General features: G+C 40.2%; 2 protein-coding genes across 2 annotated transcripts; both read right to left on the reverse strand.

Annotated features, from left to right (window-relative positions):
• Window positions 1–950: 950 nt before the first annotated feature.
• Window positions 951–11163, reverse strand: gtf2h4 (general transcription factor IIH, polypeptide 4). The gene is made up of 13 exons (XM_084562851.1): window positions 10761–11163; window positions 10552–10656; window positions 9833–9964; window positions 9455–9637; window positions 8431–8539; window positions 7642–7710; window positions 7418–7501; window positions 6557–6719; window positions 5387–5517; window positions 4148–4195; window positions 3962–4040; window positions 2085–2146; window positions 951–1220 (listed from the first exon to the last, which is right to left on the reverse strand). The coding sequence occupies exons 1-13, from the start codon at window positions 10874–10876 to the stop codon at window positions 1110–1112; spliced, it is 1392 nt and encodes a 463-aa protein (XP_084418977.1). The 5' UTR covers window positions 10877–11163; the 3' UTR covers window positions 951–1109.
• An 853-nt stretch (window positions 11164–12016) lies between these two features.
• On the reverse strand, window positions 12017–14437 carry polr1h (RNA polymerase I subunit H). The gene is made up of 4 exons (XM_084563843.1): window positions 14223–14437; window positions 12717–12820; window positions 12518–12627; window positions 12017–12445 (listed from the first exon to the last, which is right to left on the reverse strand). The coding sequence occupies exons 1-4, from the start codon at window positions 14338–14340 to the stop codon at window positions 12421–12423; spliced, it is 357 nt and encodes a 118-aa protein (XP_084419969.1). The 5' UTR covers window positions 14341–14437; the 3' UTR covers window positions 12017–12420.
• Window positions 14438–17115: the final 2678 nt, after the last annotated feature.

Raw genomic sequence — 17115 nt, forward strand, 5'->3', positions numbered from 1 at the left:
TTTAAATAGAGAAATGCTATTTATTAGTGATTCCGCTTCCCGGTCCCACACTGTACTCCCCCGCGTGTAGTCTGGGAGCTTTCTCCTCCCCTCTCCTCCTGTTTTTCTTCCCTTTTTCCTACCCCCACTATTATAATTTCCCCATTGCGGGATCAATAAAGGTTTCATTCATTCATTCATTCATTCATTCATTCATAGTGTGCTCAGACTGGTTGCTCATACGTCACACTACAGTGAACACCCCAGTTAAACTACAGACTTACACAGGTTCATCTACAACACAAATTTGCTCAAAAGCTAGAAGGAACCAAATAGAGAGAAGGAAGACTTTGTTTTCATATTTACACCTGTGTGTAAATATGAAAAAAAAAAAAAAAGTGCATTTGGTTTCAGGGTTAAGAGCCAGTTAAAACATGACTGTAACTTAATACTGCAGAGATAAAGCAATGTTTTAACCCAGATTTGGTCATCTCCAACTGGCAAGTTAACTGCAAGGGCCTGAGGGATTCTATGTGTGATGGATAAAGGCCATGTGTCACTTCTCTAGCTGTTTAAAGGTCACAATCCCACACTGACTCCTGAACTATCAATGATATGGTTCTCAGATCCGTAGCAAGCTATCTGGCATTCGTTTTTCTGATTGGACAAATAGAGTGGCCTTCTTTGTATGAACAAATGTTGCTAAAACTTTACTTTGAGATCCCTTGATGCATTTGTGTCCTTGCTTTGAACTGACCAGTTCCAAGGTCATTTATAGTGCATGTTCCATGGCACTACAGGTGGTCTAAACCCCGACAGGGTACTCTAACTAATACACCTAGAATTATACCCATATTTGGACCTTGAGGCTTATACAGTGCAGTTTGAACAACATGTTTCCTCATTGACTTTCTCACTAATTACTACTATAACTACTAAAAGAAGAAAAAAATAGTTCAGTCAATCCAAAATATAGAGAAGTCAGCATTTTATAAAACATATACAATCATCTCCATCTTTTTATAGTACTGACAACAATGAACACTGTGAAAAGCAGGGAAATGCCTGGACATCACAGGACTAGCTGTCCTCAGGTGTGATATCACTGCGCCTGGTTAATCTTCCTCCAGTTACGTGTGAGTCCTCTGTCGTTTCCAGAACCTCTTGACCTCACTGTGTCCCTGCGTTGTCACCACAATCACCCTCTGAGCCACATTCTGCCAAACCAGACAGCCCAGACCCTGCACAAGAACAACTTCATCAAACAGCTGCAGGCTACTGGCTCCATCTATTACAGTGTATTAAGGAAAATGATGGTTTATTACAACTTGGGTCTTAGTTTTGTAGCAGTGGCCGTTCTGTTAGTTACCAAAACAGGGAGCATTAGGCCTATGCAACACAAAAAAACTAAAATTTAAGAAAGCTTAGACATGTATATTGCTTTTATACACTTTGACAAGTCAAATAGTTCATTTCAATTTTCTTGGATAGCATTGTGGCATTTTAGATTGTTTAGACTCTATCAAGGAGGCATCTGATCAGCTCCAAATTATGCAGCAGGGCAATAAGTTCCAAAGATCCAGCTATTGCCAATCATTGTACTTGCTCAGACTACAGAAAACAAACAAATTCACATCTTTGCAAATTGGATCCAAACCATTAATTTTGTGTCTCTCTTCACATTCTGGCCAATCAAAGGGTATTTCAAAGTATTGTGTCACATTAATCATAAAATGGTATACTGTAGTGGGTTTGTACCAAGTTGCTGGAATGTTGAAAAATCCATGACGGTATCCATCATACTATGGTGCTACATTATAGCAAGATGGCACTCAAGTTCCTAACTAGGGGATACTACAGAAATAACGAAATAGTGATTTTAGTAGAGTAAATCTGCAAATTTTGCAATTGCTCAAATTGTTCACAGCATAACTGCTGTAGTATAATTGCAGCACAACAAGGAATAAAAAAGCTGCAACAGTAGAAACACACATAGAGAACAATGGGTATTATCTCTAAAACAGTATATAATGTTCATAAAATATACAGTAATGACAGCAACATATGATAATGTGTTGTTATTTAGCTAGGAAGCAAAATCCAACCTGAGCTCTGTCTCGCAGCACCTCAAAATCAGCCTGGGACAGGAACTGGTTATAGAGCACTCCTGAAAGAGACATCAACAACAGAGACAGGTGAGAAATGTATCTCTGTATTAGAGTGTTCAAGAGTTCAGACAGTTCTGCACTATTGACCGAGCTCCGTCAATAGTGTGAGGTCAACATCACATTATATAAATATTATCAAATAAGAATTGGTTCTTGTGTTGTTATTTTGCTTTTAGTGTCATTATATTATTGTGCTAATCAGTGAAGAAGCACTCTTGTGATAATTTGTGAATACAGGTCTCACACACACCATCACCACCTGTTTTTTTCTGTATTGATGGCATCTGAGAAAGGGAAGCCATTATGCATTATAATCATTACTATTTGCTGGATTAACTGTTTATGGATAAAGACTTAATGGTATGGTTAGGGCAGAGGCAAAATACATTCAATATGAATCAAATATTAACAGAATTGAATACAATAATGGAAAAACAAATCTCTTGACATTGTTAAAAGGTATCAGCTATAGGCAATCTCTCACAAATTGCCCACAAGATAACTTTTTGGCAACAGTCCCAGCTGCATTCCAGATAGACTTCTCCACTAGATTTCCCTGCAGTTTAAAGACCAGTGTGTAGGATTCAACGGAATCTATAAGCAGGAATGGAATACAGCATTTACCAGTAGTGATAGTGTGGCTGCTACTGTATGTATGTGGAGACACCGACTGCTGCACAAACTACCACTGAGTTGGTCTTGAGAACTGAGGCAGGTTTATACACATACACATGGCTGCAACCATGCCAAATGCAGTCACAAAACTTTCCGGGAGTCCAGGATGGGAGTCGTTCAAGAAGTGCAAAATTATCTCTCGTCATAATTACATATTTATTAGTGTATAATCCTCTATGAATCAATGTTACCAAGAGAGCTAGATGGTCTCGACTGAGCTCTCTCATGTTATCCTCTTTATATGGAAACTAATCCACCTTTCCACACATAACACTATAATCCAGTTTTTTAACCACACTATGTAATAATATATTGTGGGAAGATGAATTCATAAAATGCCACATCTGAGGTGGCTGAACATGAAGATCCAAGCTGATTAGCTATAATCAAGGCAATTACGTTTTTAAGAAGATGAAAGCAATTATTGATCAGGCAAATGCTCTGTAACAGCACATAGTTGGCTGGATTTAGCTAACAACCAGTCATTAAAAGACACTTATTTAACTAGAGCAACCAAACACTAGACTGTAAAGAGAGTCTAACGAACGTAACAGAAAAAAAGTGGGAAGTCTTATGGCAAAGAGTGAGGATTATGGACCTGATCACCTAGAATTCATTTGTGCATTTTCGGTGTTAAGAAATTATTAAAGTGGGAAGTCGCTTATGCCCATTAATTGCTGAATAACTACAGAAAGTGTTGTACAAACAGTAGTAACAACAAGACCAAACAAGAGCAATTCAAATAGAGCAAAGAGAAAAGTTAAAAAATAAAGACAAAGGATTCAAAATCACAAAGACCAAAATATAAGGATATACCTTCTAATGAAACCCAGTGACCGCAATTACTTTACTATATGAAAACAGTATTTGTAAGCATGATATGACTGTCATTGTACTGCTGGAATTAGTGCAGTAGAAATACATAGAGATGATTATAGATAATCAATTAGTTAACATGGAGGAATAGCTCACATTAATAGCAAATTAAAACATCAAGGAGCTCAAGGAGACATGGTATTAAAACATGACAAAATACACAACAAATATCTATTCATTTCTCAGGGTTTGATCGGACACATATGACACACACACACACACACACACACACACACACACACACACTAAATTACCGTACTCACCCTCTGTAAACTGCAGTCGATCTCTTTCCAGCTCCCACAGTCGGATCTGATCCGTTATGGTTGGAGGGAGCACTGGGGTCTAAAGCACAAGAATGCAGAATGAAAACATCGCGCAGACCAATTAAAGGTCAATCTGTCATTACTTAATAGCATTAAGTGTTAAGAGGACAGACTGTGTTACTGTACCTGTGTGAGCATAACAGGATGAGCTCTGGTCCTTAGAAAGTGGATAATCTGGATAATATAAAACAGGGGTAGTCAAATAAAATTCAAAGAGGTCCAATCAGAGAAAATATCCTTAAGCAAAGGTTATGATTCACTGTGATATTTCAGAGAGGTGGACACCTCTGCAAACTTTTCACTACTGAATCTCTTGAGGGTCTGTTTCATACTTGAGTTGCCCCTGTTCCAACTTCCCAAAAAACTGTTGCTACCTTCAAATTCAAAATGGGAATATATTTTTTAAAAAATTTGTATAATATGCCGTAGGTGTGCGTGTGAGTGTGAATGGTTGTCTGTCTCTGTGTTAGCCCTGCGATGGACTGGCGACCTGTCCAGGGTGTACCCCTGCCTCTCGCCCGATGACAGCTGGGATAGGCTCCAGCAGACCCCCGTGACTCCTAACAGGACTAAACGGGTATAGAAGATGAATGAATGAATGTATAATATGCTGACTTATCAATTTCAATAAAGTTTGGGGTCTAAATGATTAGCGAATCAGTCCATTTTCTTCTAGATTTACATTAAAAAGCGTCCCATCTTTTTTTGGGATGGGAATGAGACTTTAAGAAGAGTCTGTCTTTGATTACTGATAACTGTTTGACCATCAATTCATCCATCCATTTTCTGATGCTCACAGGTGGTTCGTTCGCAGTGGCAGGAGGCAAAACTAGATCCTCCTCCTACATCCCTGTCCTCAACAGAATTTTGCAGCTCCTTAGGGGGATACCAAGTAGAGATTTGGTGATTACTTGTAAGGCACGTCAAATGACAGACCCAGAGCTCGTTCTTCAAGTCTTGTAACACTTAACAACCACAGAGCCATTTAAGCAACTGACTAAGGATCTGGAAATTAACATGACTAGAGAAGGAGAAGAAGGCTATTCAAAGCTATCAATGCACTTCCAGTCTGCAGTTTCTACTGTCTGGAATGTCATTATGTTAAGGAAGACTGTGGAAAGTCAAGATCTGGACAAGCAAGCCATTTTTCAGCTCAAACTGCACGTCTGCAACAGAAAAACAAAGCAAAACCTCCATATGAGTGCAGAGGAGCGACAAGACCCAGGAGTGATAACTGACACAGGAATGCTGGTACAACATTCCATTGTTCAGAGTTGATGCACAAACAGGGGTACACCCTGGACAGGTCGGCAGTCTATCACAGGGTTTGGTCATGATTTCCAGTATTAAATACCTGCCGAGTACCTGTTGTGCAGTGATGCCGTTGGCGATGGCCTGTTGCACTGACTCCCTTGTAAGATGAGCCACCACTACATTGGGGAATCGATACAGCATTTCACTGAAGAGGGCCACCAGAGCGATCTGGAGTTCGGAATCTGAAAAAGGCACACAAACAAGTCAGCAAAGCTTTGTAAACTAATCCCAAGTTGTACATTCTTTCAATAATTACAAGAAACATTGAACAAATTCAGTGTCAGATAAGTGTCAAGTTTTAAACTTTAGACCAGGGGTGTCAAACTCATTGTAGTTTAGGGGCCACATACAACTCAATGTGATTTAAAGCAGGCCGGACCAGAAAGTAGAATAACCTATAAATAATGACAACTCCAAATGTTTCCCTTTCTTTTAGTGCAAAGAAGTACAAGTACATCATGAAAACATTTACTGAACTATCCTTTTACAAAACATTTTATGAATAACTTGGAATTTCTGGAAGTTGTGTCCGCTACTCTGACTAAAACAGTGGACAAATTAGGAATAGCAGCTACTTTTGTAGTGCTCTGTTCTCTTATTTTACAAGAGGGTGGAGGGTAACCTGCCTCAAAACTATTCTGAGTAATCACTCTTTGAAAAGTGAGCGGATGACGGATCTACGAAAATATTAAACTTGGGATGTGTGTATAGCACCAGTTAGAATGTCTGACTCTTTCTAGGGTGCAGAGAGGCCTGATTGGCTTCATATACAGCTATGCTGCCATGAGAGCTCAGCCTCCCATACATTAACATAACCACTGTAGCGTTAAAAGGAAATACATTATGACAAATATACTTCGAAAAGCACACATAACATTTATTTTTGACCAGGTGGTCTCCACCTTTGAATTTAATATCAATTAAGTCCATCAATTAAGTCAATTAGTCTATGGTACCAAACGCGCATGTTGGAGCTCATTTCAATCCAGTTCACAGTGTTCCTGGGATTCGGAAGGGTCCGCATTTTGCACTTTGCAAATTCATGCCTTGGGCCAGATTAGATCCTCTGGCAGGCCAGTTTTGGCTCCCAACTTCCTGTCTATGGTACACAGACACACTGACACTAGACTTATATCCATCTGATAATTAATCAAGGAGGTTGATATATGACTGAATTATGGTGCAGTTCTCAGTTCAAAGTCTTCCACTTTTCAGACATACTTGTGTAGGCGTAGATCCGATAATTGGTTTCTACCACAATGAAGCCTGCCTCTCCAGTACTGGGAGTGGAAGCCAGGTTGGAGGAGGAAGACGAGGATCTGCTAGTAACTCCTGCAGCCAGAGTGATTGCTAGTCTGGTGGGATAGTAACGCCTCGACTTCCTCTGATGATAAAGACGGAAGAATTGTTAAAAAAAAAAATTAATAAATGCTTACATTAGCTCTGTATATACAGATTTCAATCATTACAACTGTCAATCAGCGGAGGGCTGGAATCGAAGTGTGTGTTATACTACATATTCACTGCTGAATACCTAACAGCTGTAGATGGTAGGAAAAATAATCACTACAGAATGAGGATAATAAAATGACAACACAACTCCTAAACTTTCTTTACAAACATAGATCTGACAGGACTATGTAGGTACCTGTGTGTACAGTTGCTCAGCTCACACATCATGGTTAGTGCAAGCTTGTGAAAGCAGCTGTACAATGACTAATGCTGTGCATGGGAGGCAATTTTTAAAGTTTCTATCATTTTTAAATCTTTTAAATCAATTTAATGGAAATATAACACTAAATCACATTTTATACCGTGTTGCGACAGTATGAACATAATTAGGTTCTGTCAATCTCTCTTTTTTTAACATTATCAGCCCATGCCCAGCAGGCCCAGCAGAATGGCCGTTGCCTGTAGGGACCAAATCATAGTTTGGTGCATTGCACTGCTCGGTCTCTACTGCCGTGAACCAGCTTAAACGCGTGGATTATTACGGTTCCTTCTCATCTGACGGAAATGTTATGAGTGGTGCTGATAGTATTTAAAGGAATACTGGATCTTCCCTTTCCTTTAACGTCTCACCTTCCTCTGGAAAACCAGTCCAAACTCCCGCAGATGCTGCAGGAAAGTCAGTAATGACTCACTCATACCCTCCACTGAGTAATCCTGAAGCACACGGACAACACATGTTAATTGGCAACAAAAGAACACAAACTCAACAGCAATTTTTAAAACCCTTAGAACACGGCACTGTGACATTGTTATGATGCTTTTTCTGATCTGAAAATCAGAAGCTGTGCACTCACTCTGCCAAGAGTAGAGAAACTGAGCTGGAATAAGAATGACAAGATCTCCACCAGGTCCATCGCTCTGGACTGCAAGAGACAAAGTATAAAATATGTGTTTATTATAATTATTATGATGACCATATTACCTTATTTTATATAAAACTCTATATAAAAATATTTTGGAGCTCTTAGATTATTGCATCCGCTCATGTCCTCTCTTTGATGGAAGTGGAGCATGACCAAATGACCAGTGATAATATGTCAATAAAGTCCTGTATTGTGTATTTAAGATAAGATATTCATATATCATTTTCCACCCAAAGTTATGAGTTATTCTGTGCTGACACACATGTATGTTACTCAAGCAAAAATAGCATCTTAATGCAGTTATATTGCTGTTCACAGTTAATCACCTTAATTTTGTCCTTCTTTATTGTGTATGAATTCCACTCCCAGTAAAATACATTCTTTTCCACAAATAGGACAGTGACCAAACCTTAATGAGCATAGGCTGTGGGCTTTGCAAAGCATCTTGAGATATTTTTCTATCTTTAATGATGCTATATAAATAAAATAAAACTGAAATTAATTGAACTGAATTGAATTGAATTGAATTGAATTACGTATAATATGTAAAGCAGAAATCCTTGGAATGGATCTCTGTGACCCAAGAGGGCAAGTCCCTCCAGCTCATGCCTCTCCATTTAAAAATATGTTAATCAGGGTGACAGCAGTATAAATAGACCATAGAAGGTGGTTTACTTATTTTAAACTAATAGGTGAAAGCAGAACACAACACATATATACCTGAGCAGTTTTGAGGTACTGCAAGGTGAAATACCACAGCTGAGAGGCTGTGTCCAGCAGGAGGAACTGGAAGCCAGCTGAGGTAATGTAGGGCGCCTCCCCTGCCTCGCTGATAGTCAGAGAAAGACAGGACAATAGGAATTATAGTCCTGACCTATAACACAACAATAATTCAACCTACAGGTAAAATTCTCTGAGTGCATTTCCCATCCATCCTTCCTGTAAAGGGTTACGGCTATGCAGTATGCAAATGTGTGTTTTCCATGATTCTGAAGGGCATACGCTACAAAATAATCTGGTCTCTGGTGGAGTTTGCCATTACAGATGCAAGTAAAGTAACGTAAATGTCTCACTGACTTTTTAAGTAATGCATTGGCTCTGCCCTTTGATCCGATATCATGACTGCAAAGAAATAAACATATACACTTTGTATGTCCTCTGACATGGTGCATGGCACCCACAAACCTATCTGATCTGAGAACTGAAATTTCACACCCTTCCTCACTGTGCAGCCACTGAATCATGGCATACCATCAAAAGCAACAAAAATTGCAAATGATCAATTTGTAAATATTTGTTCTAGCCGGGTGACACCAGTCATATATTTTTCTGTAAAAGCAACAATGATCACACACAACATGCTGATCCAAAGAGAGCATCTATCTGTTTTATCTGAAGGTTTATCTTATGGTAACCTTTTCTTATATCAAAATGACACAAACTGTGAATTGCAACAAGGCATAACCCTCATCTCTATATCATTATTATTATTATTCCCTAAAAAACAAGTAAAAATCTAAAATGAAGAAAAAAAAACCTGATAACATGCTCCTTTTTTTCCAAATGCTCTACATTATGAACGGGTGAGGCTCCTGACGTTTTTACGTCACGCTTTGATCCCTATTAAACAGTGCTACGTTAGCATTATATCATGGGAAGCTTATTTGAAACCCTTCAACAGAATCCTTGTTTTCATGAGTATCAGTTGTAGAAATGTTAAAGTAAGGTGAAGATTACTGTGTACCTTTTCATGAGGCCTGCTTGAACCAGCAGCTGAGCCAAGTCCTGACTGACAGCACTGGGAGAACCCACCATGAACTGCAGAATGACCTCCCAGCGCTCCATAGCATAGCGGTCAAGACTCTCAATGTCCCGTGCATGGCGGTCGGGACCCAGAGTGCTCCCCTCATCAGCCCACACTCTGCCCCTGTATGTCAACACAGAAGTGGATGGGTTCACTTGATTTATATGCTAGGAGTGAGGATTTCACATTTTGGTCCTTAACTCAAGCATGTAGCAAGTGTGTTTGGTTTTTCTACAAACATTATCAAAGGCCATTCACTGAACAAAAACATTAGAGTCTATTACATTTTTAATCGGTTATTCACAGCACTAGACGTACCCTCCAAGCAGAGCTGTCCTCAGGTTGTCTTTGAACACTGGATTTAAAATGTATCCCTGCAGACCACCCTGCAGCTGTTGACTGTGCCAAAGGCGGAGTCCGGTCAACACTGAAACGCATTCATCGTGATCCCTGCATGAAGAAGCCAAAGACATAAAAACAAACGAAAAAAAAAACAACAACAACTATTATAAATGGAACTAATTATTGCAGGGAAATATGCAGTCCAGTCCACCCCTTTTCTCCCACCAAGTCCCACAGAGCTCCAAACCCTGAAGTAACTTTATTTTCTGTTCTAGCACGGTTTTACTCCGTAGGAATCCAACTTTCAAAGAGTCATACCCATAGTAATCAGAGTCCCATTAATCATCACAGATCACTCCTGTGGTCGGCTAAAACAGGGATCTGTTGAGAATACTCTGGCATGTGTTTCCCACGCTCTACCTACTGAGCCACAGAGCGTTTAGTTTATTAAGGGAAAAAGGAATGACAGATCAGCGCATCCCTAAAACATTGAATTTGGAGTGAATTACATAGACTGTCATTCAAATCATTAAGGCAACTGTCTGTCTTGTGGGACGCATGCATTATAAAAATGTTAAAGAACTAATGTGGATGTACATGATGAACAACAATGACCATCAAAAAGTAAAGGAGCACAATCAGGATGGATGCTAGAAGCCTAGTGAGCAGTAATTGGACAAATTAAGCCGACTCACTTCTGACTGTCTTTTTTCACCCACAGTGCCACGGCTGCCTGGGGAAGAGGCTGATCCAGGAACAGCATGCGCATCACATAATTCTTGGCGAGAGAGGGGAGCTCCCTTTAGAAAAAAAAACAAACAAACACAACAGCTTTAAGTGTACACCATAACTGGGAGTTATCAACATCATGAGCATCTTCACGGCGCGTGTCAAGCCCTCGTACCTGTAGACAGCCAGACATGTTGCTGGATGGTTGTACAGTCTGTCCAGAATCTCAGGACTCAGCTCTCTCAGGTATTCATGCAAGTTCTTGCACTGCAGCTGGACACGCAGTTTCATCGTGTGCCGCAGTACAGAGGGATGTCATCAAACGGAAGCAGAAAAGTTATGGCCCACTACTGAATTTCACTGAACTCACGAATGCAGAATGCAATAACTGTCCTGGCGCTTTTGGCCATCAACTACAGACGGAGAGACAACTAAAGACACTCACGAAACGGTTACTACAGAGACATGAGTCAATGTGAAATGTATTTTATAAATACCGAATTTAGAAAACTCCCTTTGTGCCAGATATCTACATTGTTACTGTCAGCTAGCGGCCATGTTTCTATGTCACGTGACTTTGAGCGCCTTCTCATTGGTCTGGTTCTTCTTCGGCTTTCTTCAGTAGCAAGCGTTGGACAATTATTCAGCGATCGCCACCTGCTGTACTATATTTAGAGTGCAGACAAACCACTGATACCGTGTACTGTCAGCATCACGGAACCGTCTCTTTAACGAAGATGCAATACAAATGGATGCTCTCATGGCGGTGTATGTGTGAGTGAGCAGTTATCTGGGTGAACAAGTGAGTGCAATCATGTAGGATCATGAAACTAATACACATATCTAATGGGAAAATGAAGGCATCATACCCATGTAAGCGTTGCATACAGTTTGTTAGGGTTGATAAACTGATAAATGTTGACAAATTATCCTTTCCGTGGAATATCAGTGATGAGTATTTTTCGATATGGGTCAGCCATTATAAATGCTGCTTGCTCCTGTCCCTGAGATAATTATCATGCCTGTGTACTACTGCAGTGTAAGCTGTCTGGCTAAGGACCCTACACAGGAAAGCCTCCCTTAACTGGTGTGTAGCAGGCACATTTCATCGTCAAATGTTGCAAGGATTAACACATAAATCCAAATTAGTTTTTCTTTTTGGGAGGAGCAGTTTTGTTCTGCAAAACAGAAAACATTAAAAAATAGTCTTATTAAAAAAATTAAAAACAAAAACTGTTGAACTGATTTGTCCCAACCAATGCATCATTCTCCAGATGAAAACCCACAACTCTAAATAGTGGCCCTGCTTATTTTGAATGTGGTATTAGCCATGGGGATAATACAGTATATGGGATATGTGTCAACATTGTTCATAGCTTTATAATGCCTCAAGAAATAAAATAACAAATACATGAATACATTTTTATTATAAACAATATCAGACATATACATTTCTTAAAATCTTAAAATAAAGTTTATTCTAACATAGGAAACTGTGGTTTGACCGGGAAATCTTTTTTGGAAACTTTTTCTGTAGCTTTCAGCTGCACCTCACATAATTCCTTCATTCCCCAATAAGAACAGAGCAACAACATTTTCATGAAAACAGTGAACTCCGCAGAGAATAAACTCCCTTTTAGTTCCATGAGACACAGCTAAAAGTTCTGGTATAAGAGCTAAAAAACATTTAGTGAGGTGCAGTGCAGTGTGCAGGAAGATTTGCTTTTTTATTTGCACTCATATTTAAACTATGTGTCAATAAAGAAGGTCAGCTGTGATAAACCAGTCAGCAGATGCATGAAAAATTAATTAAAGAGGGCGAGTCAAATTTCCTCTCAGGAGTCCTCCTTTTCTTGATACCTACAAGAGATAAAATACAATCAACAAACAATCTTACACCAGCACAAAAATATAAGTGTTTATACTGATTACCTGCAGTGTATACAGGTGAAGAAGACAGTCTGTCCTTCATCTGCAGATCTCATCTGCCTGGTATGGTAAATCATCCCCTCTTTATTGCAACGAGAGCAGCGTCTGTCAATCTAGAGGAAGCAGATGATTTCATTAACAGGGCACACAGCTGCTAGCCCTATACGAATAAGTGGGTGAGAAGGAGAAATGCTGTTCTTACCACAGGTCCCTTCAGTTCAGAGTCTTCCCCACCCTCCAGAGCCATAGACGACTGCTCCACAGGGTTAAAGACAACTGTAGAGTGGATCTTTTGGCCGGAGAATTCTGGAAGATAATTGGATGCAGGTTACAGATAATCCATCAACGCCTGTGGAGTTATCACTCAATAATGTATGTTATCAGCAGTATGTATATTGTCCAGTTAAAATAGTTCACACTGAGGAATCACAGCAAGTCTCCCTCCTCTACTTCTCTCCTTATACAAGGCATTGTCTGGGGTTCATAATTTGCTCTAAAACAGAGACCCCACAGTGAGGCTTTGTCCACACTAAAAATTTTGTTTTAAATAGCAGAACTTGTTCTGTGTTGTTAGAGATCTTTTTGTAATTTGTGCAACCAATCCTCTCTCAACTGCTGTGCTCCTATGATTAAAATGAAACGGAGTTACAGGCAGAATCTAGTAATCACAACCCCAGTCAGAGGCAGATTAAGGTATGGACGACATGGTCAGTCACCCAGGGTAGCATATTGCCCTGCACGGCGCGTCCCGTTAGTTTGATATGATTTTGTGGGCTGAAGTGGGCACAGTCAAACTTTCTGATAAATAGGCAACCTTCTGGTTCCCGAAGATCTCAGTCACAGACGTAGTCGGGGTTGTACAGACTAGTTGACCAGTCAGTTTGTCGACTTCACTGCTGGGCCATGATGCTTTAAGCATTCTGTCGACTAGTCACCGATCACATGACAATAACAACACAGACGCCTCCAAGAAGACATCTGAGGAGCCCAGTGGGTCATTGCAGCAAACTAGCAACAGAAGAAATACAGCCATGCACTCATCTGAAAAGGCATCCACTAATGCTAGCAGAGGAAAGTCTAAATCCTCTCAACGGCAGTCAATTAACAACTGCACCAAATGCAGAGAAGGTGGCTGCAAATATCAACAATTTGCTGATGAATTTCATTGTGAAAGAAGGCTTGAGAGAAATGCTGCTTTTTTTCTTTTTCTTTTCAAACCGGGCTACACTATCGCATCTTGCAACACGCCGTATATAGGTTATACATATCTGCAGCACACAGTAGGCTATGCGTTAGGGGGGCGGTTGATTTCAGATGGGGACCGGGGACAGCTGGGATCTATCAGATAATGGACCTTGATGTAGACTATTACATTTATTATGACACCAGGGAACGCAGTCAAATAAGCCAAATTAATTAATTCACTATAGCCTACTGTTAATATATGGCCATACTTTCACAGAAAGAATTTATCAGTTTGTATGCGTATCGAGGTTCAACATCAAGGTGAACTGGTTTAGTCCTGACACTCGACTGAAAGGTAGTGTAGTGATTCTCCACTGCCAAATTAACACCATGGAGAAGAAGACATCAAAACAATCAGGTATCCAGTTTAGAAAGAGGAGTGAAGGAGGTAAAACGTGTCCAGGGGGCTAAACAGACTCGACAGTGTGTTCTGAGTTGTGATATGGTCTTCATAGTAGCCTACCTGCTACAGCGATGGAGAATGAGCAGCGGGGGCAGCGAACCGTGTCCGGTATTCCAGGGAGAGGGAGAACGTTCCCACATTCAGGGCAGAAGTTGGGGTCACCAGAAAAACACGACATCTCTGGAAGAAAGTATCCTATCCGCGTGGTTCTTCTTCTTCTACTGACTCATCTCGGTTGGGAAACTCTTGCAAGTGCATCTCTGCCACCCTCTGGCGGCTGTGTATATCAATTCAAGTCCAATTTTATACAACGTCAATAACAATACAAATTTACAAATACAAAGGCTTTTCAAAATCCGTTCGGAAACCCGGCCTGAAATCCCCAGAGCAAGAATGAAGGCAACGGTGGCAAGGAAAAACTCCTTTTAGACATGAAAGTCTGAAGTTACAAGGAAGCGATAAAACACTTGTTTAAAACATTTACTACATGGACATCATGTCCGTGAATGTTCTCAGTCATCCAGGTCATGGTATATCCAAAAAGTGTTTAAAAAGGCAGATGATGGACAGTGCAGCCCTGTAGAGTCCAATGTATCCACTGAGCTGAGGGGTAACTATCTTTTGGAAAGCACTGTTGAGTTTTTTACCCATCTGCCATCTCCTTCTCGAGTAGCCTACTTCCTGCATCAAGGAGCAGAAAGTCTCAACTGCCAGTGCTGTTGGCGAGACTGAAAAGAAAAGGTTGGTTCCTCTGAAGATATACTGTTGAATGATGATGACTGTCTTTAGTGGAAACGTTTGAGGTTTCTTTTATGTCACTTAGTGTCTGTTGATGGAGTCACACGTCATGGAATTGTTTTGAATGAGGGGAAAATAAAGTAAGAAGTGTTTTGCTATTCAGCAGGAAAGAAGACAACCAGTGACTGCAGCCTGGAGACTGTGGACTGCTTTACTCTGATCTCCTCAGACGACTGGCAAGACACAGACCCTAGACAGCAGTCTGTTGTACCAGCTGAGGAAGTGCTGGATCTTATGTCAGTTACATTACATTACAGCTTTAATATTAAACCTTTCAGTGTGACATTCATATGTCCTGCCTTTTAGTGAGGAGACAGTAAAAACTGTGTTTTTTGTGTAGTATAGAAATGCATTTTATATACTCTAATTTTCAACATTTCCAGAAGCAGTTTAAACCTATCTAGCTATGTTGGTGTCATTTGTTTTGTTCCTGACATTATGTTTAGTCAGATGAATTAATTATTTTCATATAAATAAACAGGATGAAGAAAATGGACAGCTTGAAAATCCTTCAAGCTCTGGCCCAGCAGCACTCTGAGACTTTTAAGACAAAACTACATGAAGTGTGTCTGCTCCTCATTGAAGGTGTATTGTACACACTTTCCTCTTTATATCTTTGTTTCATGCAGTTTCTATTTGTGTCCATGTGTCTGTGAGTGTTTACACTGACTGATGATGTTCACTGGTCCTGTACAGGTGGGAAACCTACGCTCTGCAGTTGCGTGTGCAGAACACTATATGTTCAGTTATATGTTCACCTCCAGAAGGCCATGGACCCAGAAGAGGAGGGTACAGGATGAGCCCTGCCGCTTAAACTGGCACAAAAAACAACAAAAGCCTTCATTAATTAACAGACCAATCTGTCCCTTGACGCCATAGTGCAACACTGCAGCCATGGTTAGATTGTGAGAGCTCTGTTGAATACTGGGCTAGAGTAAGAGTAGAGGAGAGGCAGTATTAATTATCAGTAGAAAATTTGAAATGAAGTGTAGTGAAACATCGTCTCTTGATTTGTGTGTCTCTTAATCCTCTGTCTTTGTCTTTCCTCAGTCATCGCTGTGTTGGTGTAAAAGAGAGCATGGCACAACACCTGCACCAGCTAGTGGACAACACTGGAGCAGCTCAGGTGTTCTCAGCAGGAAGGAGTTCCACTGAACGCCTCCTCACGGCTGTCACCAAAATGTCTGTGGACGCTGCACCGAAAGTGAGGTGGGCCATTGAGTTTTAGAAACTGAATTGTCAAGGTTTAGAGCTGCATTAATTCATCATTTTCATATCTTCATATCATCTTTAACTACGCATTTTCAAACATCTTGCTCTTGTTTCTGATCTGTCTTACCTTTTCTCTCTAGGACTCACTCTACTCATACTTGTTTTCCTTTTGTCTACTGTACTGTAAATATGTGTGCATTTGTGTACAAATATGTACCTTAACCTTACATGTGCATGACAAATGTATTTATTTGTGTGTATAGTATACCTATGTGTACAAATTTACTTCTATTTCTCGCAGAGGGATTTTTCTGATCGTACCGTTTGTGTAACACGGGCTGGTGGGGGTGGAGATGGGAGGGTAGCTTTGGGGAGCATTGTTGGAGTGTTTGTGGGTATGTGAGTGTGAGTGTCTTTGTTTATGTGTTTTGGAATCATGTTTAGTACTTACTCTTTAGCCTATTATCTTTGTATTGTTTGTCATTATTGTAAGGACCCCCTCGAAAATGAGATGGTACATCTCAAGGGGCTATCCTTGAAATAAAGAATAAAAAGAATAAAAAAAAGAATCATTTACTCAGAACATTGGTCTGAATGAAAAATGGAATGCTCCACAGACACCATGGGCAGATGGTCTTAAAGCAAATGGCTTTACACAGGGACTTTCTGAACCTGTGGACAAAGATTGTCCCTGAGAAGGACAGATGCTCTCTGGACAAGATCCTGGGCAAGAGCACCAAAACACAGAGGTCTTACATCTTCCAAAAAACTGTTGTAGTTCTCTTTACTTTACTAACTGCTGTCTATTTTAATCTCAGTTAGTCAGGAAATAATGTGTTTTCCTCCCACTGCACCAAGACATGCTCGTTAGGTTCACTGGTGATTCCTAATTTGCTGTAGGTGTGCATGTGCGTGTGAATGGCTGTCTGTCTCTCTGTGTTAG

The sequence above is a fragment of the Chelon labrosus genome (genome assembly GCF_963514085.1).
Source record: "Chelon labrosus genome assembly, chromosome: 16".
Lineage (NCBI taxonomy): Eukaryota > Metazoa > Chordata > Actinopteri > Mugiliformes > Mugilidae > Chelon > Chelon labrosus.

Excerpts from the sequence above, each read along its gene's own strand:
- gtf2h4 (XM_084562851.1), bottom strand. The coding sequence starts at position 10,876 with ATGAAACTGCGTGTCCAGCTGCAGTGCAAGAACTTGCATGAATACCTG. Across the intron at positions 9,965-10,551 it reads GTGAAAAAAGACAGTCAGAA|GGATCACGATGAATGCGTTT; the intron begins GTGAGTCGGCTT and ends TTCTTCATGCAG. Across the intron at positions 9,638-9,832 it reads AGGACAGCTCTGCTTGGAGG|GGGCAGAGTGTGGGCTGATG; the intron begins GTACGTCTAGTG and ends GTTGACATACAG.
- polr1h (XM_084563843.1), bottom strand. The coding sequence starts at position 14,340 with ATGTCGTGTTTTTCTGGTGACCCCAACTTCTGCCCTGAATGTGGGAAC. Across the intron at positions 12,821-14,222 it reads ATTCTCCATCGCTGTAGCAG|AATTCTCCGGCCAAAAGATC; the intron begins GTAGGCTACTAT and ends ATTATCTTCCAG. Across the intron at positions 12,628-12,716 it reads CTGAACTGAAGGGACCTGTG|ATTGACAGACGCTGCTCTCG; the intron begins GTAAGAACAGCA and ends TGCTTCCTCTAG.